Genomic DNA, 27,427 nt, shown 5'->3' on the forward strand with positions numbered 1-27,427 from the left:
AAACGGTTACTGATTGTGCTTGCGTGGCTCTGGCAAAAGCCATTACGGGGACGAACTCACCTGCAAAAGCAGCTGGGAAGCGTGGCCTCGAGCTGGCCAGCCACGTGTTCCGCTAAAACTCAAGACGTTCTGTTACCAAAAAGAAGAAAGGGAGAGAGGATCCTCTCAATAACACTTTCACCCTGATTACTAATTTCCTGTTTCATGTGATATATTGGCTCAGGCACGTAATTCTATTTTGCTCTTCTTTTTATCTTTTCAGGAGATCGTTGTTGTTATTATTTCACATTCAGTTTTTATTTAGATTTACCCATATGGTTGCTAATTTTTTTGTTTTATCATTTCTTCTTGCCTCTTAGTCCTTCCTTTTGGGTTCAAGTTCACTATTCTTGAAGAACATTACATTGGGTGTCTATCACTGCATAACAAATGATTCCAAAGCATAATGAACTGAAACAACATTTACCGTCTATTTCTGGATCTGGTGTGGCTTCACTGGGCCCACTGCTTGAGGGTCTCTCACAGGCCATAGTCAAGTGGCAGCCGGGGAGGCGGTCATCCCCTCAGGCTCGACCGAGGGGGTATCTGCTTCCCAGCTCACAGGGATGGTTGCAGACAGGATTCAGTTCTTTGCAAGTGGATCGCGGGACTAACGCCTCAGTTCCTTGCTGCTGTTCTTGGTTCTTTGTGAGGCGAGCCTCTCTGACCTGGCAGATTCCTCGTCACAGTGCGTAAGCCAGGAGGGTGGCAGAGAAAGAAAGCTATCAAGACAGAGTTCGCAGCCTTCCATAACATAACGCAGAAGTGACACCCATCAACCTCTTTCTGTTTTCAATTTTTAGGAACAAATCACTAGGTGCAGCCTGCCCTCACTCAGGAGGGGGGTATGACTCCAAGGTGTGAATCCAGCAGGTGGGAATTACTGAAAGCCATGGGAGAAGCTGCCTACCGTAGACACACTCTTTGTAAATTCTTTCAGTGAGTCAGACAGCAACAGCTCTATTAATTTCTGTTGGTTTAAAAATGTCTTCATTTCAGTCTCCTTTTCTTTCCTTGTGTGACTCCAAATAGAAGTATGTTAGACCATGTGGTATTGTTCAACAGGCCAATGATGCAATGTTCTTACGTTGTTCTAGTCTTTTTGCTCTGTGGATGTCACTCTGTGAACTTTCTATTGCTGTGTTTACAAGTTCACTGATCTTTGCTTCTGCAGTACTATTAACTTCTAACCTTTGTATATTTAGACATTTAAAACACTTCCAAATGGCTCACCATCAGAGGATAAAGAGAGCAGAAATCTGATAATATTTAACCTGAACAATACACGGGTGCCTATGTGGATCAACTGGTTAAGCATCAACTCTTGATTTGGGCTCAGGTCATGATCTCACAGTTCATGGATTCAAGCCCCGCATTGGGCTCTATGCTGATGGCACAGAGCCTGCTTGGGATTCTGTCTCTCTTTCTCTCTCTCTCTCTGCCCTTCCCCTGCTCTCTCTCAAAAATAAATAGATATTAAAAAATTTAAAAAAACCAAACTGAATAACACAGAAAACACCATGTTTCAAACTCTTGACACAGCTAAATACCCTGCTCAGAGGAAACTTAAATACTTAGAGAAATTACTTATTTTAAAAACATGATTGAAAATTAATGAGCTAAGTATCTAGATCAAGAAGTTAGAAACAAAACAAAGTAGTAAATCCCAAGAATGTGGAATGAAAGAAATTATAAAGATAAATAAGATTAGAAAACAGAGATAAAGCACAGAAAATCACTGTCCAAAGCTGTTACCTGAAAAGACCAATAAAACAAACTTTTGCCAAGATTAAAAAAAAAAAAGAGCCAGAAAATAATATAAGAAATATGAGAAGTAATATTGGTTATAGATATACCAGGGATTTTTAAAAAATGTTTTATTATTTTTGAGAGAGAGAGAGACAGCATGAGCAGGGGAGGGTCAGAGAGGGGGGAGACACAGACTCCGAAGCAGCTCCAGGCTCTGCGCTGTCAGCACAGAGCCCGACGCGGGGCTCGAACCCATGAACTATGAGATCATTACCTGAGCCAAAGTGGGACACTCAAGCGACTAAGCTACCCAGGCGCCCCCAGAGATTTTTTTTTTAAAAGATAAGTAAACACTGGGAAAAAACTTATGCCAGTAGCTTTTAAAAATTTAGGTGAAATGTACTATTTGTTAGAAAATTATGACTTTTTCGACTAGCTTTTGAATAAATAGCATGAGTAAACCTGTAACTACAGCAGACAAATCAAGAGAAAGAATCAAGCATGTATCCTCCCTTTCCCAGAAAGAGTCTGTTTCAGGAGATCTGAACAGAGGGTGAGGCCAAGTCAGACTTTTTTTTCTTTTCAACGTTTATTCATTTATTTTGAGTGAGTGAGGCATGGAGAGAGAGAGCGAATAGGAGAGAGAGAATCCCAAGCAGGCTCTGTGCTGTCAGTGCAGAGCCTGACATGGGGCTCAATCCCATGACTGAGACTGTGACCTGAGCCAAAATAAAGAGTCGGATGCTTAACTGACTGAGCCCCCCACGCGCCCCGAGTTTGCCTGAGGCAGTCTTACTATAGAAGTAGTCTAGATGATCAGTGAAGAAGGAATGATAAAATGAGAACCCCCGTATTTTACAACCCCAAGCAAACTGTTCATCGGGAGGGACTAACACGACAAAAAAAGATGAGCTGTGATGAACATTTGGGGGCATATCAAACAGTTTAAAAGTACATAGAAAGTAACCTTAGCAAAGCACTGGGACCTGATACCGAGCAAGTCACTTGCTCTGAGCTCTCGTTTGCATGTAACAAATCAAGTGTAAGCTGTGACGGAGGGATTTACAGTGGGCAGGTCGGCTCACGACGGTCGCCTGCATCAGAGAGCGGTTCCTCTGAGGACTGAAAGGAGCGCTCGGGGCGGGCGAGGCGGGAGCCAGCTGCAGGCCGCCAGGGCAGCGCGCACAGGAGGCGGTCAGGCCGCAGCCCTGCAGCCCTGAGGGGCAGTGGGGGGGCAGAGCTTGGGGGCTGCTGTGCATCTAACTGCATGGTTTGTTCTACTCTATTAACAAATGATGAGGAAATGTCCTTCAAGCATTTTCTCGATCGTGCAGGTATTTTAATAGGATCACCTGCTGGCAGTGAGGAGGGTGTCTCAGAGCAATTCTGATGAGACTGCAGGCGGGAAGATCAATTAAGACAAAGATGGTAGTTTAGGGGCGCCTGGCTGGCTCAGTCAGAAGAGTGTGCAACTCCTGACTTCAGGGTTTTGAGTGTGAGCTCCATGTTGAATGCAGAGATTACTTAAGAAACTTAAGAAAAAGAGAGAGACAAAGACGGCAACTTAAATATCAATTATATCTTTAAATTTAGGAAACACACCAATATTAGCCATATTAATAAATCACCTGGGTGGTGGGGGCACCTGGGAGGCTCAGTAGGTTAAGTATCTGACTCTGGATCTCAGCTTAGGTCTTGGTCTCAGGGTTGTGAGTTCAAGCCTCATGTTAGGCTCTGTGCTGAGTGTGAAGCCTAGTTAAAAAAAATTACAATTAAAAAATAAATCACATGGGGGTGGAGTAATTTCTTGAGATGAAACATACTTAGGTCTAATTTTGTGCTCCTTTTAAAATACTTAATTTCTAAAAACAAAAAACTCAAACAAAATTTAGATAATTTCTGACCTTATCCTTAAACTACACAGGCCGTGTAGAATCTTAAGCATTTATTATTGAATATGGAGTTGAAAAACATGACATATAAAGTACACATTAATAATATAAAAAAGTTACATGAATGACCTATGTAACTATACAATAAAACACAATAAAAATATCATTTCTTGTGTTTATGCCCTGGACTTGGGACCAGGGAGACCCAGATTTACAGTCTGGGTCTACAAGTCACTAGCAGTGTGATTCTATGGAAGGCACAACCACAGTGCACCTCAGTTTCCTCATCTGCAAAGCAAGTGGGCAGGGGCTGTTGTTTGCTGCTATGTCTCTAGCACCAGCATGGAGATTTACATACTGCATATCTACTCTACAGAGTTGCTGTGATATTGAAATGAGGTAAGAATTGTGCAAGTTCCCAAGTCAATTTTTTAAAAAAATTTATTTGAGAGGGAACACACGGGGGAGGGGCAGAGAGAGAAGGGAGAGAGAATCCCAAGCAGACTTCCACACTGACAGCATGGAGCCCCACCTGGGGCCCGGACCCATAAACCCTGAGATCATGATCTGAGCTGAAACCAAGAGTCGGACACTGAACCAAATGAGCCACCGAGGCGCCTCCTAACACGTTTCTTAATAGACTGTCATTAAATGGCTGCATTGTGCCTGGCCCTGTGCCAGGTGCTGGAACTATGACAACGAGTGAGACTGCATCCTTCCTCTAGGAAGCTTCCGTCTAGAGGAGCTATGGAAAGTATGTGTGATGGAAACCACAGTCCCGTGAAGTTCAGAGTAGGTGCTCAAGAAACACTGAATCTGAGTTTTTGTGACACTTTTCAGTTTACAATGCACTCTCGGGAACATTATTCTATTTGAAGTAAGAGGTACAAGTTTTATAAGAAAGGACAAAGATCTCAGGCATCTAGCAGAGGGATGATCTGTTGAGATAAATAGGCACCACTTTACGGGAAAGAATTTTAAATGAGCTTCAAAATATGGATGGATTTCAACCCGAGTGAAGGATGGAGGGGGAGGGGAGCTTTAGAAGAAAAGAAATACATAAGCAAAAGCTCTTCCTAGTTCTGTATTACTTTTTACAGTACCCGGGGACCACATGTTTATAAATCCTCTCTGGAATACTGCTGAATTGATATTTGTAATCTTTGGAATCCACCCTTATCCATCTTTCAAGAACTGGAGAGCACTTTTTTTCCATCTTTAATTTTCACTGACAGGCTTCATGAATTGTCGTGATTACTAAGGAAGTCACAGGACAATACTAACTTATTCATGACTATTTGCTGAACACTTGATGTACTCAAAGCCCTGTAGCTGGTAGTACGGGGGCTACTGAGATGAACAATGCATACAAACAACTATGCCACAAAGCAGAAAGCTGGAAGCGCCAAAACCCAGCTGAAGCTGCATTTGCAGAGAGAATGTCTACACTCCCCTGCTATCCCTGATTCCTTCCTACATTGAATTCATCTTACTTTGAAGATTTGATCTTACAAAAAAAAATTAATTGTTCTTTTACAACCTCCTCTTTCTGATTGTCAGGGTCTGTGGTGTCCTTTCCAGCCTCAAAGTCTTTTTATGGGAAAATTTAGGCAATTTGGGAGCCACAGGACCGCCATCTCTCTGCCTTTGGGTTCAATACCCACCGTACGTTGTCTCCAGAAACTTTACTCAGGTCTACCTCTTCTTGTTCTGAATATTCTTTGAAGTAACTTCTATTGTATTTAGCATAACTACAATATCCACCTGACTTTGGCCTTTAGCGTCTTGAAAGATGGCCTTAGGGAAGAGGGTCAATGCTTGTGACGCACTGTCTTGCTGGGCATATTTTCCTGTAACCCTCAGAATGGCCCTGGACAGCGGAACATCTTATCAGTGTTACAGTGTTTCTGTAACCTCTGATCCTTGAGAAGGGTAATTTATCCAAGGTCTCAGAGAGCTTAAGAGTGGCAGACCTTGGATCTGAACATTGCTATTGATGACCTCCAAGCCCCATGCCCTTTCAACCGCAACGTATTAATCCTGAGAACGTGTATTTTTTTTTTTTTAATTTATGTGTCTTCGTGGTTGTAGAAGTCTTTAGTAAAACCTCAGTTCAACCAACAGTCTCCAAACTCTTGGATTTCATGTACTGAAGCAGCTTTGTTTGCCGGGGATTCTTATCCGTGCTTTCCCCAGTATCCCCGGGTTTATTGATGATTGCGATTGTTTAGAGCTTTATACTCACAAGTGTCCCTCCGTGTATCACTTCCGTTGGCACTATGACACTTCCCACTGCCCTTGTTTGACAAGGCCCAGAGAGCCCTCTCAGCCTACTTGGAACCCCAGGATGACAACCTCCCACGTTGCTTTTTATTTTAATAGGAAGGAGGAGAAAGCAGGTGCGGAACACGGGAAAGAGGTGTCGTTACCTGGGGCTGTTTCGCCGCATCCTGCCGTCACGTTCAGCCATCCTTTAAAACTCGCCGTCCCGCCACCGGGGACCGCGTACCCCTGTGAAGACAAAGCCGGTCCGCGGGTGCAGCAACCCAGCGCCCGGCCCCGCCCCCGAGAGGCCACACCCGCCCGGGAGGCGTGGGGACGGGCCGCACGCGGGGAGCCGCGGGGTTTATAGGTCACCCGGAAGGCTCGCAGCCCGCGGCCGCCGCTCGGAGCAGGCCGTCGCCGAGCCCCCAGCCGCCGCGCTCCCGCCGCGGCCCCCGGCGTCCGGCCCCCGCGCTTGCCGAGCGTCTCGCGGCCGTGCGGCCTCCGCGTCGCTTCCGGTAGTTACCCGACCGCCGGCCATGGCCGCCGCGGGGGGCGCCCGGCTCCTGCGCGCCGCCTCCGTGGCCCTCGGCGGCGCTGCCCGTCGCTGTCTGCTCCACGCCGGACCCCGCGCGGGAGCCGGGGCACTCGGGGGACTCGGGGCGCCCCGGACGCTGAGCGTGTCGGCGCCGGCGCGGAGCAGGTGAGCGCGGGCCGGCGTGCGCATGCGGGCGGGGGTCCCCGGCGGCGGCGGCGGCGGCGCGCGGGTGCCGCCTCCCCGCCGCCTGCGAGCCGGGGGCTGTGCGGGCTCGCTCGCCCGTCGCCCGGCCTGGGCCCTGGCGCTGCTCGGGGCCGTGTGCGCCTGCATTCACGCCGCGGTTTCCTGCCCCAGCCCCCGACGCTTGCGGGGCACGGGGACCTGGGACCCCCGGGCCGCCCGGAAGCCGCGCGCTCTGCCGCGCTCGGGTCGGCTGTGCTTTGCCCGCGCGCTGACCTTTGCTTCGCCCGGAGCCTGCGTTGACCTTCATAAAATGCTCCCCGTCGATGTCCCGGCCCGCACGTTTCCTTCCGGGCCTTTCTCCTGCTCTGTCTGGCGTCCCGTCCCCGGTCCTTTGGCGGGAGTGTCCGTCTGGGGTACAGCCTCTCTGCAGCTCACGCGGGGCCGAGTTCCGGCCTTGCACGGGCAAGGCCGGGCTCGAAGCCAGGCCTCGGCCCTTAACGCCTGACTTCCTCCAGCACGATAAATCTCCGCTTCCCCACTTACGAAGGGGGCCTAACTCACGCTCAGGCCTCGCAGGGTTCCGTGAAGAAGACGGTAGTGAAGATAATACGGGTGGTCTTGTGTCAGGCACAAAGGTGAGGGCTCGGTGGATGCCACCTGTTGGCAGCAGCTACTTAGGCCCACAGCCTTGTGTTTTGGATTAAGTGTTGAAAGATGTAAAAAAAAAAAAAAATTTTTTTCCCCAAAATGTTTTGAAGATTTGTATTCTTGGGTATATTTGCGTTTCAAAGACACGATTTCCTTAGGTATATTGGAGATAAAATTTGCTCGCAACTTCAGAGCGCGGTGGCGCCTTCTGTAATCTGCAGATCTCAGAACAGTTCTCTGACCCCTTGCTGTATCGTAGCAGGAAGCAAGAACTGGCGGGAGAGAGTGCTGGGTTTGCTGCCTCTTCTCGTTTCTTCTTGCTAAGGTCCCTGAGAACGGGGCCTAGGACCGAGTCACTTCCCCCCCCCTTTAATACTGTTATCTAGTGCGTTGCTGGGTACATTTTTGTTGCATGAAGTGAGGGAGATCGTGGAGAAGGCAAGCTGGATTTATTTGCCCCTATTTCCTTGACACTTCCCGGCGTCTACCTCTCCACATGGGTGTCTTTCTGCAGTGGATGCATTCTTGAAAAATGGTGTATACATGAGGACACGTTATATCGAACTTATTCACGAAACTAGTGTTTAAAGGGAACACGAATGCTTTTGTAAATCGCAGTTATCTCTCCCAAATTTGTGAAGCTTGAACTTGGATATAGCAGGTTGTCTTAAAGGGAAGCACATCTGTTCTTTTGCCTCCTAATCCTGCTTTCCTCCTCTTTGGCACAGTTTCAGTTGATGGCCATGTGCCTTGTATCACAGACTTTGGAACTAACAACTAGAGTTTCCAGCTCTTACTGTCTGAGATTTGTGTTTTCCACTATGGTTATAACTGTCCACATGTGGCTCTTTAAGTTTAAGATAACATCCCTTAAGTACATTTAAAAGATTCAGTATCCCATGCTGGCTGCGTTTCAAGCATTCAACAGCCACATGTGGCCAGTGGCTACTGTATTGGACATTGCAGGTGTAGACCATCTCTGTTAGTGCACAGAGTTCCACTGGACAGAACAGCCTAGAAACTGTAGTTCTCTCTCCAAAGTTTAGCATTTAGTTTATCTGTAATTGAGAGTTGGGAAAAAAGTCTTTTGCTCCAAAATACTCCAACATAATACTTCCTTTTTTGTAGCGAGTTAGGCTCCAAAGGGCTTTCACAACAATTATTGAACTTCATGCTTAAGAAAATCCTGGGAGGTAGGTGGGGTAGGGAATAAAAATATATTAAGTCGCTGGCAAACTAGGAACATGAGTCAAAGCAGTTTTAGTTTGCACCATAAGAGTTGATAATTCTCTAGCCAATAGGGTCATCGGGAAGAGTTATGGAGGCTATAGAAGTAGGGAGCCCAGCCCGGAAGGGGCCCTTTTCTTGGGCCAGCTGCCCCAGGCCACCCTCCCCATATGGTGAAAAGGTAGGCGTCAGCAGCTATGAGAAATTCCCTCCCTGTGACAAGTCTGTTAAGAACTTTACCACCACAACCCCAGACAGCTTTGTTAAAATACCTGCTGTGGTTGAGCACAAGAAATGGCTGTAGTAAAAGGTAACAAGTGAAGAAAATAGTTATTTGTGCTGATTAATTGATGATGGGAGGGGATTTAGAAGGATTGTGTTTCTTGGTCAGTGCATGAAATCTTATCTTTTGCTAGTTCTTGGAATTGGGGGGGAGAATCTAAGATCCACCAAAACCAATTACAAACGGATAAAGTTATTTGGATAAAGTACCTGTGTAGAATGCTTTAAGGAATAAAATGTTTCCACTAACATATCTTTAATTCTCCTTCACCAGCTTGGTGAAGTCACCAATGTCCCCATCTCACCCATAAGAGGGTGGCTTCCCATGGTCATCTAATGTGTGTATGTGAGAACCAGAGCTAGAATCTACGTCTTTGGATTCTCACATTCCATACACTTTTGACTGCAGGATTACCTTTCCTCTCTCATTTCTGCTTCCTCACCGCTCCTTTGACAAACCTATTATTTCTCTTACTGAGCAGTTTTTTTTTCCCCTCCTGGGACTGTATACCTTTAATACATAGCAGGTGCCTCTTAGCAACAAAACAACTTAAGCCGGGGCTCCTGGGTGGCTCAGTTGGGTAACTGCTTCGGCTCAGGTCATGATCTCACTGTTGGTGGGTTCGAGCCCCGCGTCGGGCTCTGTGCTGACTGCCAGCTCAGAGCCTGGAGCCTGTTTCGGAGTCTGTGACTCCCTCTCTCTCTCTGACCCTCCCCTGCTCACGCTGTCTCTCTCTCTCTCTCTCTCTCTCCTAGAAATAAATAAAACATTTAAAAAATAAATAAATAAATAAATAAACATTAATTTTTTTTAAAAAAAAGGACTGAAGCCTTAAATACAAGTTATTAATCAATGTGAACTCTCTTAAGTATTTTACGTACATTATCAAAACTAGAATATAAACGTTACCTGGAATTTACAGAAGAGGAGTTCGATGTAAAAGACATTTCTGTGCTGTGAACTTCTAAAGTTGTTTTTGTTTTTTCTTTTTGCTTCGAAAAGAAGTTGGAGACAACAGGTCCTTCTAGAGAGCCATTCTCTTGTCTCTCTCTCTCTGTCTCTCTGTCTCTCTCTCTCATACACACACACACACACACACACACACACAAGTGATAACTTTTTAATTCATAGAATTCTCCTTTTTTCAGCATTGAATTATCAGGGAGGCCATTATCTGAAAGGGGCTTTAGTTGCCTCATTTCTAAAATAAGGTAATTGGACTTGATAATTTGCAATATATTTACAGCTCTGAAATTATATAATTCTAGTTTTTACTTACAGTTTTCTTTGATGGATTATTACCCTCTATTGGCAGTAGTGAAGATTGCAACGAATTATTTTAAGCTGAAGTACATCTTTTCGATTGTGAGGTCAAAATCAAAATGACCAGCGGTAGATGATAGGCATCTAGTTGCTATATAATTTCTTTTTCCAGATTTTGGAGTGATGTTTTGAGAAGGAAAAGAAATTTAAGTTTGCCAACTCTAATGGGTAATACGGTATCCTAGAATAAAACACGCAAGGAGGGATCATATTTATCTTCCAACTGATTGAAACAAACAAAAACCTTTTGCAGTCCCTTTGATTGCCGAGTACATGATGTGGACCAAAATGAGATGTGTAAACGCTCCGGAAATAGACCGCTGCCTCCGTGCAACGGTGAACAGCAGATAGCTATGCTCACCGATAGCATGATTTGCTTTTGCAAAGCTCTCCACGGTGTCGTCTGCTGGGGACACTACGTACACATGATGCTTTTCAGGGAGCCGTGTGAGAACAAAATAGACTTCCTGACTGATGATGATGATTGCTCCCAATGATTGCTGCATGGTGTCACAGAACTGCAACCTATGACTCTAACCCCTGGGGAGACATGGCAGGCGGCCTTCATAGTGATGTCCGTGGCCCTTTCCACAGGGTGGTAGAGCTTCCTTTCTGGTAAATGGGAAGATAGCCATGCCTCTGATTTGTGATGCCTTTTTCTCTAAACCGTGGAAAGGAAAGAACACTACCAAAAGCTTATTTGTGTACATGCGCTCATTGCGTGCATACACCCCCCCACCCCCCATTTTTTTGACCTTACAAGTTCCTAAAACAATTATTTTAAAGTATCTTTTGAAATGACTAAAAATAATCAAGGACTGCTTCCTTTTCCAGCTCAGAAGATAAAATAACAGTCCACTTTGTAAACCGCGATGGGCAGACGTTGACAGCCAAAGGGAAAGTCGGTGACTCTCTACTAGATGTCGTGGTTGAAAATAACCTAGATATTGATGGCTTTGGTGAGTATGGAACATTTGTTAAAATTCATAAGTGAAACCATTCAGTAGATTTAAACTTTTTTTTTTTTTGCAGAATTTTAACACTTAGCATGCTAAGATAAATATTAAAATTTAGGATGTGTTATATTCTCTTTTGTTTTTGTTTATTATTTTTTTATGTCTTTATTTTGAGAGACAGAGAGCGAGCGGGGGAGGGGCAGAGAGAGAGGGAGACACAGAATCTGAAGCAGGCTCAGGCTCTGAGCTGTCAGCACAGAATGTGATGTGGGGCTCGAACTCATAAACCAAGAGATCATGACCTGAGCCGAAGTCAGATGCTTAACCAACTGAGCCACCCAGGTGCCCCTAGACTTGTTTTTTAAACTTCCATTTTATGGACGAAGAAACCAAGGTTCAGAGCAGTTATTTTTCCCTGGGTCACACAAGGAGTAAGTGCGAGGCCCAGCACTCAAACCCAAGTCTCCAACTCCCAAAGCTCTGCTTTTTCCTTTATGCCGTTTTCCTAAGAAGCGTCTGTCCTGTGTGAACCCCTGTCACAGAAATTAGGTGGTGAAATAGTTGATACGGTTCTAAGTTTAAGGAGTTTTTAAGTCTCAAGCGGTGATTCTTGGCTGGGATTGAGTTTCAGAGTGTCTACAGAACTTGTAAAAGTGCAGACATCTGTGTTCCATCCTAAATACTACGAGGAGAAAGGGAAGCTGTGTAGGTATATTTTTACAAAGCTCCACATGGTTCAGATCCATACCGTGGTTACGAATGACTAATTTAGGGAAAGAACTCATTGGTAATTTAAGTATAATACATATTCTATAATTACAATCTGTAATTCTCTAATTCATCTTCCTCATGCACTCACATTCAGCCGCACTTTTTACGAAACTTGGTTTCTCTGGATTATTCTCTCACAGATGAAAAGTAGTACAAGCACAGTCACTGAGCATAGACTCTGGAATCAGACCCATTATGGTTTGTAAGCCAACACTGACTCTTAACTGGCCGTGAGGCCTGGAGCAAGCCACTTGAAAGGCTGCAGGCCTCTGTTTCCTCTTCTGTAAAGTAGGATTATAATAGTTCTAACCTGATCAGGTTGTTAGAGCTGAAAGGGGATACTGGAGGTGAAGTGCTTAGCGTGGTGCCGACCGTGGTGAGCATAGCGGGACCCGCGGCACTTAAACGTGGCCCCTCTCATCCTCTCACCCCCAGTTCTGCAGCCGCCCTAACACTCGGCAGCTTCAGAACTGAGGTGGCTGTGACCACCAGCAGCCTTGCAGCCACCGCAGGGGCCCGTGGGGCTTGAATCTCTCAGGAAGGCCGATCACCTGTGTCACAGCTTTCTGGAAGAGCTCCGGCCCACGGGGCTCCCTGACCTGTGTCAGAGATTACTCTGTGGAAAAAGATCTACCCCAGGACTTCAGTCCACAGCAATCATCGGTGGTCGTTTAGCACAACTGCTGAGGCTGGGAAACCCCTGGCGCAAACGGGAGCCTGGCCGAGACCTTAGGGGGAAGAGTTGGGGAATGGGATGTGGGGCGTGGGCTCTGAACTGCCCTGGGGACCCAGACGGCCGTGTGCGGCGCAGGACCCTGCTCACGTGCAGGAAAGGTGGGTCAGGGCCCTGGCCTGTCCCCCTGGCAGCCCGGAGTCCTGGGCAGGAAGGCAGCTGCCTGAACGCGGGAGGGGCGCTGAATCACCCGCCGAGCTCGTCAGCCAGAGGTAGAAGAGGTTCGGGTTCCAAGCATTGAAGGAAACCCTGCGCACTCATCTAGCTGACAGAGCTGACCGAGCAGAGACACCAGGCGCATGCACAGCAAGGGAAACAGACTTTAGAGAATTAGAACAGGAAAGTCACTGGAGAAACAAACAGCAACAGCAACAAACCCAGGGCAGAGGGCGGGGATCCTGATGTGCATAGTCACCACATTGTATTATGCACAGTGTCCATTTGTAATGAGAAAAAACATTCGAGGCATCCAGAGAAACGGCAAAGTGTGGCTCATACTCAGGAAAAAATAGTCCGTAGACACTGTCCCGAGGAGGCCTAGGTATTGGACTTAAAAGACTTGCTGTCAGCTAGTATAAAAGTTCACCGTGCCGAAGGAAACTATGTGGCAAAAACTATGTCATCTTTACATCTGACGGTGGAGGCCACTACCGCTCTGAGTGAGGATACATAGCTGAAATAATGTTGGTTGTGCCCTTGAGAAAGTTATCTTTTGAGTTCTGAGACAGCTAATGCGGAGGCTGCGACCAGCGCATCTATACCTGTCTCCACAGAGGCAGCTGTGTATGCCAGGCGTGCGTACGGGACTCTTTACCAGAGATGCTCATAACGGCAAAAATCTGAAACCGCCGAATGCCCATCAGCAGAGGGCTGGTGTGTGGTCACACAACGGGGATATTATATGTCTGGGTTAGAAAAAGTCTCCAGAAGGAGTCTTCAAAACAAAGATCAGTGGTTACCTGTTGGTGGGAGGGAGATTTCCATTATAAAACTTTGTATAGTTTCTGAGTTTTGAACGGTGTGAATGTGTTACCCATTTTATTTTTAATTAGTTAATTTTTAAAGAAGATAGAAGTTTATTGCGTACAGCGTAAGGGAGCAGCGGGCAGGACAGCACTGCTGTCTGCTCGTTACCTGTTTTGAAATGTATCTAAGAAGAAAATCAGAGGAGACAACCTAAATGTCTCATCCTGGGACTTAAGTCATGACTTAAGTCCACTTATACTATGTGCCCATTACACATAATTCAGTGTATTTATAATCAGGTAGATGCTTTTAAGTGAAAAACACAATGTATTTAGTTGCTTTTGATTTTTCAGAATGCACTGAAAAAAATCTTAGAAGATGCTCAGTGTTGGTTGTCTCTCCGTGATCTGACTGTGGGTTTTTCATTTTCATTCCACTTTCCTCTGTGTTGTAACTTTTCCTGTAGTGACTTACCTCAGTACCTGGAGTCAGTCACTGACCTTCCCTCTGCCTCACTTTCATTATCTATCAAATGAGGATAATAATAATAATACACACTTCATAGGACTTGTATAATGGTCAAGTTAATATGTGTCTTCAGAATAATATCTGGCGTGAGAAACGTTTGCATCCGTCTGTTTTATTGTACACAAATCCGTACGTGTGGTGAGGCACCACCTCACGTCCGTGAGGATGGCTGTCGTCACAGAAACGGGAGAATGACAAGTGTCGGCAGGGGTGAGGGGAGACCGGAGCCCGACGCGTGGCCGGCGGGAAGGTGCGGCGGTGCAGCCGCTGTGGAGAGCAGTCTGGCAGGGCCTCGCGTACTTAAACACAGAACTACCATGTGGCCGGGCAGTTGCATTCCTAGGTAGAGTTCCTACCCCCCACCCCCTGAGAATGGAAAGCAGAGACTCAGACAGATGCCGTGCGTTCATAGTAGCACCGTTCTAAAGGTAGAAAGGCTAGAAAACAACTCAAGTGTCCATCAGCAGACGGTGGAGGAACAAGATGAGGTTTATACAGACAACGGAGTGTTCCTGAACCATAAACAGCAATGGGATTCTGACACATACTGCAGTGTAGATGAAGCTTGAGAACATTGTGCTAAATGAAATAAGCCAGACACAGAGGGGCAAATACTCTGTGATTCCACGCATGTGAGGTACCTAGAATAGGGCTGTTCATAGAGACAAAGTAGACCAGAGGTTCCCAGAGACTGATGCGAGGGAAGAATCTGTTTGGGATGATGAGTATCTTCCGGAAATAGAGAGTGGTGATGCTTGTACAGCATAATGATTGTACTTAATGCCACTGAATTGTATACTTACAAGTGGCTAAATATGGTAGAGTTTATGTTACATATATTTTTACTTGTAGTAAAAAATTGCAGTAAAAATAAAATCTGTATAAATACAGAAAGTAACAGTTTTATCTGATTAAGAAAAACAAGGCATGTTATTTATTGTAGAAAACTTTGGAAAATTTAATAAGCATGTAAAATAAAATTCATCCATTATTCTACTTTCCATAACCACTAATAACTTTCTGTGCATTTAAAAAAATTATTTTATCTGTTTATTTTTGAGGAGGGAGAGGAGCAGAGAGAGAGGGGGAGAGAAAGAATCCCATGTGCAGCGCAAACTCATGAACTGTGAGATCCTGACCTGAGCTGAAATAAAGAGTCGTATGCTTAACGGACTGAGCCACCCAGGCATCCACACTTCTATGCTTTTTAAAATCCCTATTGTGGTGACATGTTATGCAAACATGAATGACATGAAATAAGGGCAATAGAAAAATATGAAAGTTTCATATTCTGTGCCATGTTTGAAATTGTATGCATCTATCCACATTTTTTTTTAAGTTTCTTTATTTTGAGAGAGACCGAGAGAGAGCACCAGCAAGGGAGGGACAGAGGGAGAGGAAGAATCTCAAGCAGGCTCCGCTCAGTCACTGTAGAGCCTGATGTGGGGCTCAAACTCTCCAAAACTGTGAGATTGTGACTTGAGCCAAAATCAAGAGTCAGACCCTTAACTGAGTGAGCCACCCAGGTGCCCCATCCACATTTTTAAAAGGTGAAGAGATTCATTTAATTTTGAAGCTGACAGTCATGGTGAATTGTAGACTGTGTTTGTGCTAATGTAATGCCATATGGGGGAGCCACGTTAGCAGATTGAAATGTTTCCTGGGGCCCCTGGGTGGCTCAGTCCGTTAAGTGGTTATGCATCTGACTCTTGATCTCAGCTCAGGTCTTAAGTTCAAGCCCCGCCATTGGGCTCTGCGCTGGGCGTGGAGTCTACTTAAAAAAAAAGGGGGGGGGGGTTCCTGATGTTTGACTGGAGCAGACGGACCATACACTGACTCATCAGGTGATGGTATAGTGCTGAAATACACCCCCTGCCTCCCCCCAACCAGTAACTTTGGGATGGAAGTTAAATGTGACCTGATGCTAACAGTTAAACAGTCCTCTGACAGTCTGTGCTGTTAATTTAGGAGTGGATACAATACAGGCAGAGGTGCTTAGAAAGTAGGATTTTAGAAAGCAAAAATATTTTTAAGCTCACAGAAATCTCCGGGAAATCAAGACTGGTGTCTGGAGACGCAGGTGTACGCTGTGTGTCCTGGGCAGGGCAGCCTCCAGTCTAGGCCGGCGGGGCCAGAAATGCAGGGGTGATCTGCGCTCCGCCTGGCCCGTCCCTGCGTGTGTTCCCATGACAAAATTACTCTTGAGTTGAGTTTTGAATTAGGTGAGAATTTGGGGACTGGAGTCCCTGGGATTAAAAAAAAAAAAAAAGATCATTGGTTTTAAATGCACTTCCCCCCCCACTGAACTTACCAGAGAATATCTGACATTAAATATACTTTTGTAAACATCATTTAAAATGTCTGTATATTTTTCTATTAAATAGATATGCCATGGTTTATTAAATCCATCTCTTTTTTTTGTACATTTAGGTGGCTTCCAATTTTCAATTATTCTAAGTAACCTTAGGGTAAACATCCTCAGAAATACTTTTCTATGTATATGGTTTATAATCTTCCAATACATTACTAGGGATAGAATTACCTGGTAAAGTTTGTTTTATAAATTGTTTGCTCAAATTATTTGCCTGTTTTTCTGATGAGGTATTGCTTGTTTTCTTGGTTAGCAAAGTTCTCTAAATGTGCTATTTGACAAAAAAAAATCATAAAAATGAAAACTAATTTTAAACATTTAGTTAAATGACTTCAAAAAATTTTTAATGTTCTTTTTATTTCTGAGAGAGAGAGAGAGAGAGAGAGAGAGAGAGAGAGAGACAGCATAAGCAGGGGTAGAGAGAGGGAGACACAGAATCTGAAGCCAGCTCCAGGCTCCGAGCTAGCTGTCAGCACAGAGCCCGACATGGGGCCTGAACCCACAAACAGTGAGATCACAACCAGAGCCTAAGTCGGACGCTTAACCGACTGAGCCAGGTGCTTCAGTTAAATGACTTTCAACCTCTGTTGCTTGAAGCCATGTTTTTCTCAAAGCATTGTAAATAACTTTATTTGCAGTAGATAATTTTCATGAGTTGCTTTCCATTAATTCCTTCTAAATTAAAGCATAATTATTGTGGTCTGACTACACATACTTACTGTGGTCAAAGTATCTTTTTAAATTTTTAAAAACATTTCATCATTAATGACTGTGTATTGTACTCAAGTGTTTTTCAAACTGCAGCTTCCAACCATTAGTGGGTTGTGAAACCAGTTGGGTGGCTCCCAGCAAGATTTCAAGGAAATCAGAAAGAACAGAATATATAAAAACACACCATCTTTTGCATGGCTATTCATGAACTGTTTCGTTAGCTCTTCTACAAAGTACATGTGTACTGGGTCATGGTGTAGAATGGAATTCATACTGTGAGTCACAGTTTTAAAAAGAGTATTTTTTTTTTTTGGAAAGCCTTTAGTTAGAATGGTTAAGAATGGAGCCTTCCTGTGAAGGTTTAATGCTCATATCTACTACTGGGCCAGCTTTGTGGCCTTGGGTTAGGTACCTCACCTTTCACATACCTTGTCTTTTGGAGGGTAAAATGGGAATAATGTATGTACCTTATGAGGCTACTGTGAATATCAAATGAATGGATCTAAGCAACTGCTTAAACATTAGCTATTATTGTTGACATAATAGTTACTACAGGTTCATTGTTCACAGAAAAATTTCTAAATACATTAAAAACTGTTTCCCATAATCTCATCCCACTAGAAGAATCTTTTTTCTCAATATCCTAGGAATAAAAAAAATAAAAAATGCCCTAGGAATACAGAAAATTTAATGCTTACACAAATTTTAGTAGTTTGATGAGAATTCTGCATTCATTTATGCAGGCTCAGAAGCTTTAAAGATTAATGATCTAACATGTCCAAAATTTTGGCATGTAAATGAAAACTAGCCAAAGTAGGTTCAAAAAGATAAGAGTTAAGCCTAAGCCACTTTGTAGAATAAAGATGAAAGTAATGGGGTCAAGAAGTCTGAAATGTTGGAGTGCCTGGGTCCCTCAGTCATTTGGGCCTCCGATCAGTCTGAACTGTTATCTTTATAAAGAAGAATTCCTTTTAACAACTGTATGCAGGTGGCTATTTCAGAAGAATTCCTTTTAACAACTGTATGCAGGTGGCTATTTCATTAATTCCTAAAGTTGAATAAGGGAGACCCTTTAAATCCTGCCCTTATTAGAATTCCTCACACAAGCCTGACCAAGTAGAGTCTTTTTTGCTTCTTTCCAGGTGACCTCATCCCTTCTGTGACTTAAAAAAATGTTTTTTAATGTTTATTTATTTTTGAGAGAAAGAACACAAGCAGGGGAGGGGCAGAGAGAAGGAGACATAGAATCTGAAGCAGGCTCCAGGCTCGGAGCTGTTAGCACAGAGCCCGATGTGGGCCTCAAACTCATGAATTCTGAGATTATGACCTGGGCTGAGGTCAGACACTTAACTGACTGAGCCACCCAGGCGCCCCTCCCTTCTGTGACTTTAAATCCCATGTAGATGCCCATAAATTCTTACATTTGCATTTTTAGCCCACCTCTCCTCTGAGCTCTGGACTTCTATATCCAGCTTTCTACTTAACAACCCTTCTTGTAAATTGCATAGGTGTTTTAAAGTCAACACAACTAAACAGCTTTTGATTTTTTTTCCCCACTGAAACTTGTTCTTCGTGGGGTCTTTGCTGTCGTCAGTGAGCAAAGCTGTTCAAGCCCGAAGCTAGAGAGTGTCTTCTATGCCCCCCTCCCCCCAGGCCCCTCCAGCCCCATCAGGAGCTCCCGTCACTTGGGCCTCATCTCCAATGTGTCCTTTTCCCCGCGTCCCTGCGGGCACCACTTGGGGCTGGCCAGCCATGGTAGACTAGGGACTGTGCTCAGCTGCTTCTGCTCTTGAGCCTGCCCTGGGGGTGATTTGTCCTAATGCACATCAGGGACGTCCCCTGATTAAAGCCATGAATCACTTCCCATTTCACTTAGGATAAAACACACATTCCTTACCCTGAGCCTAAAATACCCCACTGCCCTTCTTCTCCCAAATTTCTCATCATCCTCTGTCTCACTTTGGCCACACCAGCCTTTTCCCAAGAGCCGAACTCGCCCAGAATGTTTACTTTGAGACTTCATACACGCTACATTTTTCTCTGCCTGGGGCGCCTCCCTCTCTCCTTTCTCCCGTACACGGGATTTTCATCCATCTAGTCTCAGTTTCTATGTTTCTCCCTCAGAGAGCCTTTGCTCAGCCACCCAGTATGAAGTAGGATTCTTCTGGCTGCCCCGAACCATCATTCCCCGTCATGGCGTCCTGTTGTCCTATTTGTTTCTTTCGTAGCACGCATCACAATCCGTTTGTTATGTATTTCTTTATACGGCTTCTATATGAAGGATGTTTTATTCCGCCTTATCTATGAAGTAATGAGTGAATACCTAAGGAAAAAGGGTAAATTTTGAAGGAAAAAGGGTAGATTTTGGAAGGAGCACATTTATTTATAAGCTTGCTTATTTCCAACTTTTATATGGATCTAGAACTTTCAGCGGATCTTCCAAGTTTTCAGAGTGCATTGTAGTATTTCATCACTAGGGGGCAGTTCTACCTCTGTGATCAAGTTGACCTAGTTTATTACCTCAGACTTTGGTTTTTTCCTACTATATTATCTACTTCCTTCATATGTCCCTTTTGAGGGAAATGATTCAAATTGGGAGATCTTGATAATGTTCACATAAATCTATATATATTCCTATCATTTTATTGATTCCCTGTTGGTATATTGTATTACTGGCTATGCTAGATCAAACTTTAGAAAATTATATTTTCTATTTATATAGACTTTCACATTTTAAATATATTTTAATACAGTTATCCTCTGGATTTTTTGGGGGAGGGAAGGGATTAGGTCAGGGTGGGCAGTCTGTCTTGTCAGCATCATAATATCTGTACAAAATTATGTTTTTGAAAGTTAATTTATTGATTTTGAGAGAGAGATGGAGAGAGAGAATCACCAGTGTAGGCAGCATGGAGCTTGAGACGGGGCTGGAACCGATGAACCGTGAGATCATGACCTGAGCTGAAATCAAGAATCAGACGCCTAACTGATGGAGCCACCCAGGCGCCCCAACAAAATAATCTTAATGTAAGATACACACATGCACACAGGTATGCAAAATGATCTTTGTCTTGTTGGCAAACACTCAGATTACATGAAAGGAAAGGAGCAACAGTCTGCAGATCGCTGTCCTCTGGGAATTAATATTACCACAAGGATTTCTGAGCATTTCCCCCAAAACTTAATATCATTAGCCTTGTTAAAAAAACAAACAAACAAACCCAAAAACTCAATCTGGAGATGTTTTATTTATTACCAACCTTGAGATTAGACAAGAACCATACTTATTCTTAAGGAACTTTTTTTAAATAATTTTTTTTATCATTTATTTATTTTTGAGACAGAGAGAGACAGAACATGAGTGGGGAAGGGGCAGAGAGAGAGGGAGAGACAGAATCTGGAACAGGCTCCAGTCTCTGAGCTGTCAGCACAGAGCCTGACGTGGGGCTTGGACCCATGAACCGCGAGATCATGACCTGAGCTGAAGTTGGATGCTTAACCGACTGAGCCACCCGGGTGCCCCAAGGTAATTTTTAAATTCTGCACATTAATAATATATTAATTACTTACTCTAGCAAAATCAGAAGTACTATGAAAACCAAAACTTCTGTCAAGAATCTCTTTGTTATAAGCTGACAGGCTGTGTGAACTGTAAACTTTACATTTGTTTTTACGGTTTAAGTGATGCCATCTTTAGTGGCAAACAGACATGTGTCATCCTTTGTCACTGTTATTTACAGATATCTGAATGTTTGTATGATTTTGTTGATTATAGTGCTGATATTTTCAACCGTGGTTATAATTTACTATTTTTAAAGCCTGTAACAGTTTGAGCCAAGCATTCATTAAGTGCTAATGCCGAAAAATGCATCTGAAAATCAGTTGCTTGGGAATAGAAGTTAGAAGTGACAAAAAGCTATGAAGAAAGCCAAAAATCTGTTGTGATACATATTACCGTTAATTTAGGAGAAATTCTTAATAAAGGCAGCACTAAAGCATATATACCTTTAAGTTCATGAAAATTATTGCATGACCAGGCAAGGACAATGGATACGGTGTAGCTGTAATGTGTCCCTAAATCCGATTATCATCTCTGCTAAGTATTTTTGATTATTTGAAAGGTGGACATAGGAATGTAAAAAAATTTGTTTCAAATGTTTGTTCTACCTAAGTATATTTTAAAACAAAAACATGATATGATGATTTATAGATTTATAAGCGATTAGAACCCATCTCCCTATTCTGCCTTTTGGTTTGTTAGGAAAATAACTCTTGAATTAGGAGACCAACACTTTCCAAAATCTTTGAGAACACATACCTCATAAAGTGTGATAATTTTATGCTTACATGCATATGTGTGTGTTTATCTATATCTATATAAAAATATAGATAGGGGTCCTGGGTGGCTCTGTTGATTTAGCGTCCAACTCTTAATGTTGGCATAGGTCATGATCCCAGGGTTATGGGAGTCAGCCCCGCTCTGGGCTCCATGCTAGGCATGGAGGCTGCTTGAGATTCTCTATGTCTCTCTCTCTCCTTCTCTGTCTCTCTCGCTCTGCCCATTCCGCTGCATTCTCTTTCTCTCTAAAATAATAATAATAATTATATATATATATACAGATAACATATATGTATACACACATATTTATACGCACACACGTTTCCTCCGTTAATTTATATAACCAACCACTTATAAAGACGCTAAAAGCTGACAGCACTGACACTGCTGTGGGTTGTATACGAGCATGTCACGTACCTTCTGCCCTTCCAGTCCCATCTCTTTCCACGTGTCATTGCACCAGTGCAGTGCGCCCGTGCTCTCGTCAGCTATCGCTTTTAGACTGAAGGTGCTGTTGTTGTACTTTTGTATCCTTTATCCTTTTATAGGTTGCCTTCCAGCCTTTGTTTTGTAGACCGTGTGTGATAAGATTGGAAACTAATAGGTTTAGAGGAAAAGCTTTCAACCTTTAACAGTTAGTGATGGGCTTGTCATATGTAGTCTTTATTATGTTGAAGTATGTTCCTCTATACTGTATACTTGTTGAGAGTTTTTATCATAAACGGATGTTGAATTTTATCATGCTTTTTCTGCATCTTTTGAGTTCATCATATGATTTTTAATTTTCCTTCTGTTAATGTGCTGTATCACATTTATTTATTTGCATTATGTTGAACCATCCTTACATCTCAGGAATAAATTCCACTGCATCATGATGTATGATCCTTTTAATGTTCTGTTGAATATTTTGTTGAGAAATTTTACATCTACTTTCATCAAAGATACTGGCTTGTTGTTACCTTCTCTGGTAGTGTCCTTATCTGGCTTTGGTATCAAGTTAGTTTTGGTCTCATAACATAAGTTTGGGAGTATTCCTTCCTCTTTAGTTTTTCAGAAGAGTTTGAGAAGAATTGGCATTAATTCTTCTTTAAATGTTTGGTGGAATTTACCAGTTAAACCATTTGGTCCTGGACTTTTCTTTGTTAGGAAGTTTTGATTACTAACTTAATCATTTTACTCATATTGGTCTGTTCATATTTTCTATTTCTTCATGATTCAGTCTTGGTAGGTTTTATGTTTCTAGGAATTTGTCCATTTCTCCTAGGTTGGCCTATTTGTTGGTATATAATTGTTTCATAGTAGTCTCTTATGATCCTTTGTACTTGTATGGTATCTATTGTAATGTCTCTTCTTTAATCTGATAGGTATATATTTTTGAGTCTTCTCTATTAGTCTAGCAAAAGGTTTTGTTAGTTTTGTCTTTTCAGAACACCAGCTCTTAGTTCCATTCATCTTTTCTATTATTTTCTGGTCTCTTTCATTTATATCTGCTCTATTCTTTATTTCCTTCCTTCTGCTAACCTTGGGCTTAGTTTTTTCTTCTTTTTCTAGTTTCTTGAGGTTTAAAGTCAGATCTCTCTCTCTTTTTTTTTTTTTTAATGTAGCTATTTATCATTATAGACTTCTTAAAACTGCTTTTGTTAAATTCCATTAGTTTGAGTTGTTGTATTTACATTTTTGTTTTGGGATTATTATTATTATTTTTATCTTTTGATTTCTTCTTTGGACAATTGGTTGTTCAGGAGTGTATTATTAATTTTCACATATTTGTGAATGTTCTAGTTTTTCTCCTGTTACTGATTTCTAGTTTCATACTCTTGTGGTTGGAAAAGATACTTGGTATAATTTCAGTCTTCTTAAATTTTTAAGACTTGTTTTATGACCTAACATAGTATCTATCTTGGAGAATGTTTAGTGTGCACTTGAGAAGATTATATATTCTGATGGTCTTGGGTGGAATGTCTATTAGGTCCATTTGGTCCGAAGCATAGTTAAAGTCTAACATTTCTAGTTGATTTTCTGCCCGGATGATCTATCCATTGTTGAAATTGGGGTATTGAAGTCCCCTATTGTTGTATTGTTGTCTGTTTTTTCCCTTTAGATTTGTTAGTCTTTACCTAATATATTTGGGTGTTCTCATGTTGGGTGAATATATTTTTAAAATTGTTATATCTTCTTGAGTTGTCTCCTTTATCATTATTATAATTGCCTTTATCTCTTATTACAGATTTTGAATTAAAGTTTATTTTGTCTGATATATCGAACTCTGTTTTGGTTTCCATTTGCATGGGGTATCTTTTTCCAGTCTTTCACTTTGAGTCTTTGTGTCCTTGAAGCTGCAGTGAGTCTTCTGTAGGCAACATATAGTTGGGTCTTTTTTTTAATCCATTCATCCACGCTATGTCTTTTGAATGGAGAATTTAATATATTTACATTTAGTGTAATTATGATAGGTAAGGACTTAGTAATGCCATCTTGTTCAATACTTCCTGGCTGTTTTGTAGTTCCCATATTCTTTTATTCCTTTCTTGCTGTCCTCCTCTGTAAATTGATGGTTTTACATAGTGGGATCTTTGATTCCCTTTATCCTTTGTATATCTACTGAGGTTTTTGCTTTGTGGCTACCATGAAGCTTATATAAAACATCTGTAGATAATTATTGTCTGTTTTATTCTGATAACAACTTAACTTTCATTGCATGCCAAAAAACTATACCTTTTTACTTCCCCCTTTCAGTTTTTGATATCACTTTATATTTTGTATTTATTAACAAATTATTATAGCTATAGCTTTTTAAAATATTTTTGTCCTTTAATCTTTATACTAGAGTTAAGTGGTTAATACACCACATTACGGTATATATCCTAAATGTGACTGTATTCTTACTTTTACCAGTGTGTTGTACATTTCTCTGTTACTAATTAGCATCCTTTCATTTTATTTATTTATTTTTTTGTAATCTCTACATCCATTGTAGGGCTTGAACTCATGACCCTGAAATCAAGAGTCACGTGCTCTTCTTACTGAGCCAATTAGGTGCCCCACTTCCTTTCATTTTAACTTCAAGAATTCCTTTTATCATTTCTTGTAAGGCAGGTTTAGTGGAAGAATTTCCTCAGTTTTCATTTTTCTGGGAGTCTTTGTCTTTCATTTCTGAAGTACAACTTTGTCAGAGTATTTTTGGTTGGTGGTTTTCCTGTCAGCATGTTGTGTATGTCATATCAGTGTCTCCTGGCCTGTAAAGTTTCTGCTGAGAAATTCAGTGATAGCCTTGTGGGGATTTCCTTGTGAATTACAAGCTGCTTTTCTCTTGCTGCTTTTAAGATACGTTCTTTGTCTTTGATCTTTGGCAGTTTTATTGTTATGTGTCTCAAAGAACATCTCTTCAAGTTGAGTTTGGGGACCGATGAGCTTTATGAATTTGCATGTCCAAATCTCTCCCAGATTTTGGAAGTTCTCAGCCTTTCTTATTTCTTTACATAAGCTTTTTGGTGTCTTCTCTCTCTCTTCTGTATCTGGCACTCCAATGATTCATGGATTGTTTTGATCGTCAAAACACCTGTTGATCACATAGGCTTTATTACTCTTTTCCATTCTTTTTTCTTTTTCTCCTCTGACTGGATAATTTCAGAGGTCGTACCTTCTAATTCACAGATTCTGTATTATGCATGGGTGCATTCTGTTGCTGATGGTCTCAGATGCATTTACCATTTCATTCATTGTATTCTTCAGCTCCAGAAGTTCTATTTGGTTGTCTTTTATGATTTCAGAGCTCTTTGTTAAACTTACCATTTTGTTCATGCATTCTTTTTTCCTGATTTCATTGAATTGTCTTTATGTGGTTTTTTGTTTTTGTTACTCATTTGGTTTACTTATCAGGTAAATAGCAGATCTTCATGTCTTTGGGGTTGGTTACTGGAAAATTATTGCGTTCTCTCAGTGATGTCATATTTCCTTGCTTTTTCATGTTCTTTGAAGTCTCATGATGCTGCCTTCACATTTGTAGTAGCAATACCTCCTCCAGTCTTCACTGACTGCCTTCGGTAGGGAAATATTTGTTGTCAGCCCTGATAGGGACTCTGAGGCTTTCTCAGGCCTTCAGTGGACCTTCAGTGGATTCACCTGCTGCACTCTTGATTCCTCTTGTGGCAGAATTCTGAAGCTTCTGTGCCTTCTCTGGATTCTGCAGAGGCCAGATTGTATGCGACAACCTTCCTTTTACTTTTCTGAGGGCGGTCTCTCCCAGGCCCACAGATCTGTGTGCATGCTTACTAGTCATCTGCGTAAGCTCAGTATCGCTTCCCTTGGAAGTGTGCATGGGAAGTTGGCCACAGGCTCAGAGGGGAGATGTGTGGGTGAGATGTGTGGAGTACTTGGGGTATCCGTGGGCTGGCGGGGTAGATCTGTGGGTGAGGCATTCCCAGTACTCATGGGAGGGCCTCCTACTAGAGCACATGACATGGTGAGTAAGACTCATGTCTCTTTGAAATATTGTGAGCCCTGATTGCTGTCTCCTAGCCTCTCACTGACCCCTATTCGTTCAGCTCAAACTCGGTACTCGGGATGAGGCAAGAGGGAAGTGGGCCTGTTGGCAGCATTTTCTCAAAATGGCTTTCCTCATTCTTGGGCTGCACCAAAGTTTCAGCCTCCTGTCTGTATCCCACAGCTCCCACAGAGGCATATTGTGGGTGGGTGCCAGGATGTCACTGTTGAAGGTCGGATATGATAGGGCCACATCTTCATTGTCCATCTTGCTGATGTCACTCCCTTACCACAGTTAATTTTAAAATACTTTCATTACTCCAATGGAAATTCTGTACCTTTTAGCTATCACTCCCTAACCCCCCATTTCCCTACCCCTATACAATCACATATTCACTTTTTATCTGTAGATTTGCCTATTCTGGATGCTACCTGTAAATGGAATCATAAGTCATCTTTTGTAACTGACTTCTTCCATTTAGTGTATTAAAAATTTTTTTTTAATGTTTAGTTTTAAGAGCAAGAAAGAGAAATGGAGTGCAAGCCAGGGAGAGGCATAGAGAGAGGGAGACACAGAATCCAAAGCAGGCTCTAGGCTCCCAGCTGACAGCACAGAGCCCAATGTGGGGCTTGATCCTGCAGACTGTGAGATCACGACCCGAGCCAAAATCAGACACTCAACTGACTGCAGCACCCAGGTGCCTCACCCGCCCCATTTAGTATATTTTTAAGGTTCTTCTATGTTGTAACATATATCAGTACTTCATTCCTTTTTATGGCCAGGTAATGTTAATATTCCATTTTATGGATGTACTACATTTTGTTTACAGTTTCCTCCCTTTATAGATATTTGGATTGTTTCAACTTCTTGGTTATGGCCAAGGTACAAAGGCAATTAATGAAGAATACTCTTTTCAACAAAGGGCATAATCTGGGATTAATTGGACATCCATATGGAAAATAAAAAGGAATCTTGACCTAAGCTGCATACCTTATACAAAAATCAACTTAAAATTGATTGAGATCTAAATGTAAAAGTTAAACTATGACACTACTAAAAAGAAGCATAGAAGAAAATCTTTGGGACCTAGAGTAATAAGCAAAGAAAGTTCTTACATAAGATGCTAAAAGCACAATCTGAAGAAGAAAATATATGAATTGGGATTCATCAAAATTAAAAACTTTTACTCTGCCAATGACACGGTCAAGAGTATGAAAAGACAAGCTAGAGTATGAGAAAATACTTGCAAATCATATGTCCAGTTAAGGACTGGTATCCGTAGGGGCGCCTGGGTGGCTTAGTCGGTTAAGCGTCCGACTTTCGCTTAGGTCATGATCTTGTGGTTTGTGGGTTCGAGCCCCGCGTCGGGCTCTGTGCTGACTGCCAGCTCAGAGCCTGGAGCCTGTTTCAGTCTGTGACTCCCTC

General features: G+C 42.5%; 1 protein-coding gene and 1 long non-coding RNA gene across 6 annotated transcripts in view; one reads left to right on the plus strand and one right to left on the minus strand.

The window, feature by feature from the left end:
- LOC120229866 overlaps positions 1-7,013 on the minus strand; it is a 76,401-nt gene extending 69,388 nt beyond the window's left edge. The window contains exons 1-2 of one of the 4 annotated variants that reach the window (XR_005527864.1): positions 6,937-7,013; positions 6,110-6,191 (exon numbers count right to left, since the gene is read on the minus strand). This is a non-coding gene — a long non-coding RNA (uncharacterized LOC120229866). Of the gene's footprint in view, positions 1-60; positions 130-466; positions 764-6,109; positions 6,227-6,936 lie in introns of those variants that run through there. The other 3 variants (XR_005527863.1, XR_005527865.1, XR_005527862.1) reach the window with 3 other exon arrangements.
- FDX1 (ferredoxin 1) overlaps positions 1-27,427 on the plus strand; it is a 38,399-nt gene that overhangs the window by 3,557 nt on the left and 7,415 nt on the right. Inside the window, exons 2-3 of one of the 2 annotated variants that reach the window (XM_039229149.1) lie at positions 840-978; positions 10,979-11,103. In XM_039229149.1, coding sequence (XP_039085080.1) covers positions 887-978; positions 10,979-11,103 — 217 coding nt within the window. In that variant the 5' untranslated portion in view covers positions 840-886. Of the gene's footprint in view, positions 1-839; positions 979-6,379; positions 6,646-10,978; positions 11,104-27,427 lie in introns of those variants that run through there. The other variant, XM_039229148.1, reaches the window with a different exon arrangement.

The sequence above is a fragment of the Hyaena hyaena genome, unplaced genomic scaffold (assembly GCF_003009895.1).
Source record: "Hyaena hyaena isolate Hyena2069 unplaced genomic scaffold, ASM300989v1 scaffold_36, whole genome shotgun sequence".
NCBI classification, from domain to species: Eukaryota; Metazoa; Chordata; class Mammalia; order Carnivora; family Hyaenidae; genus Hyaena; species Hyaena hyaena.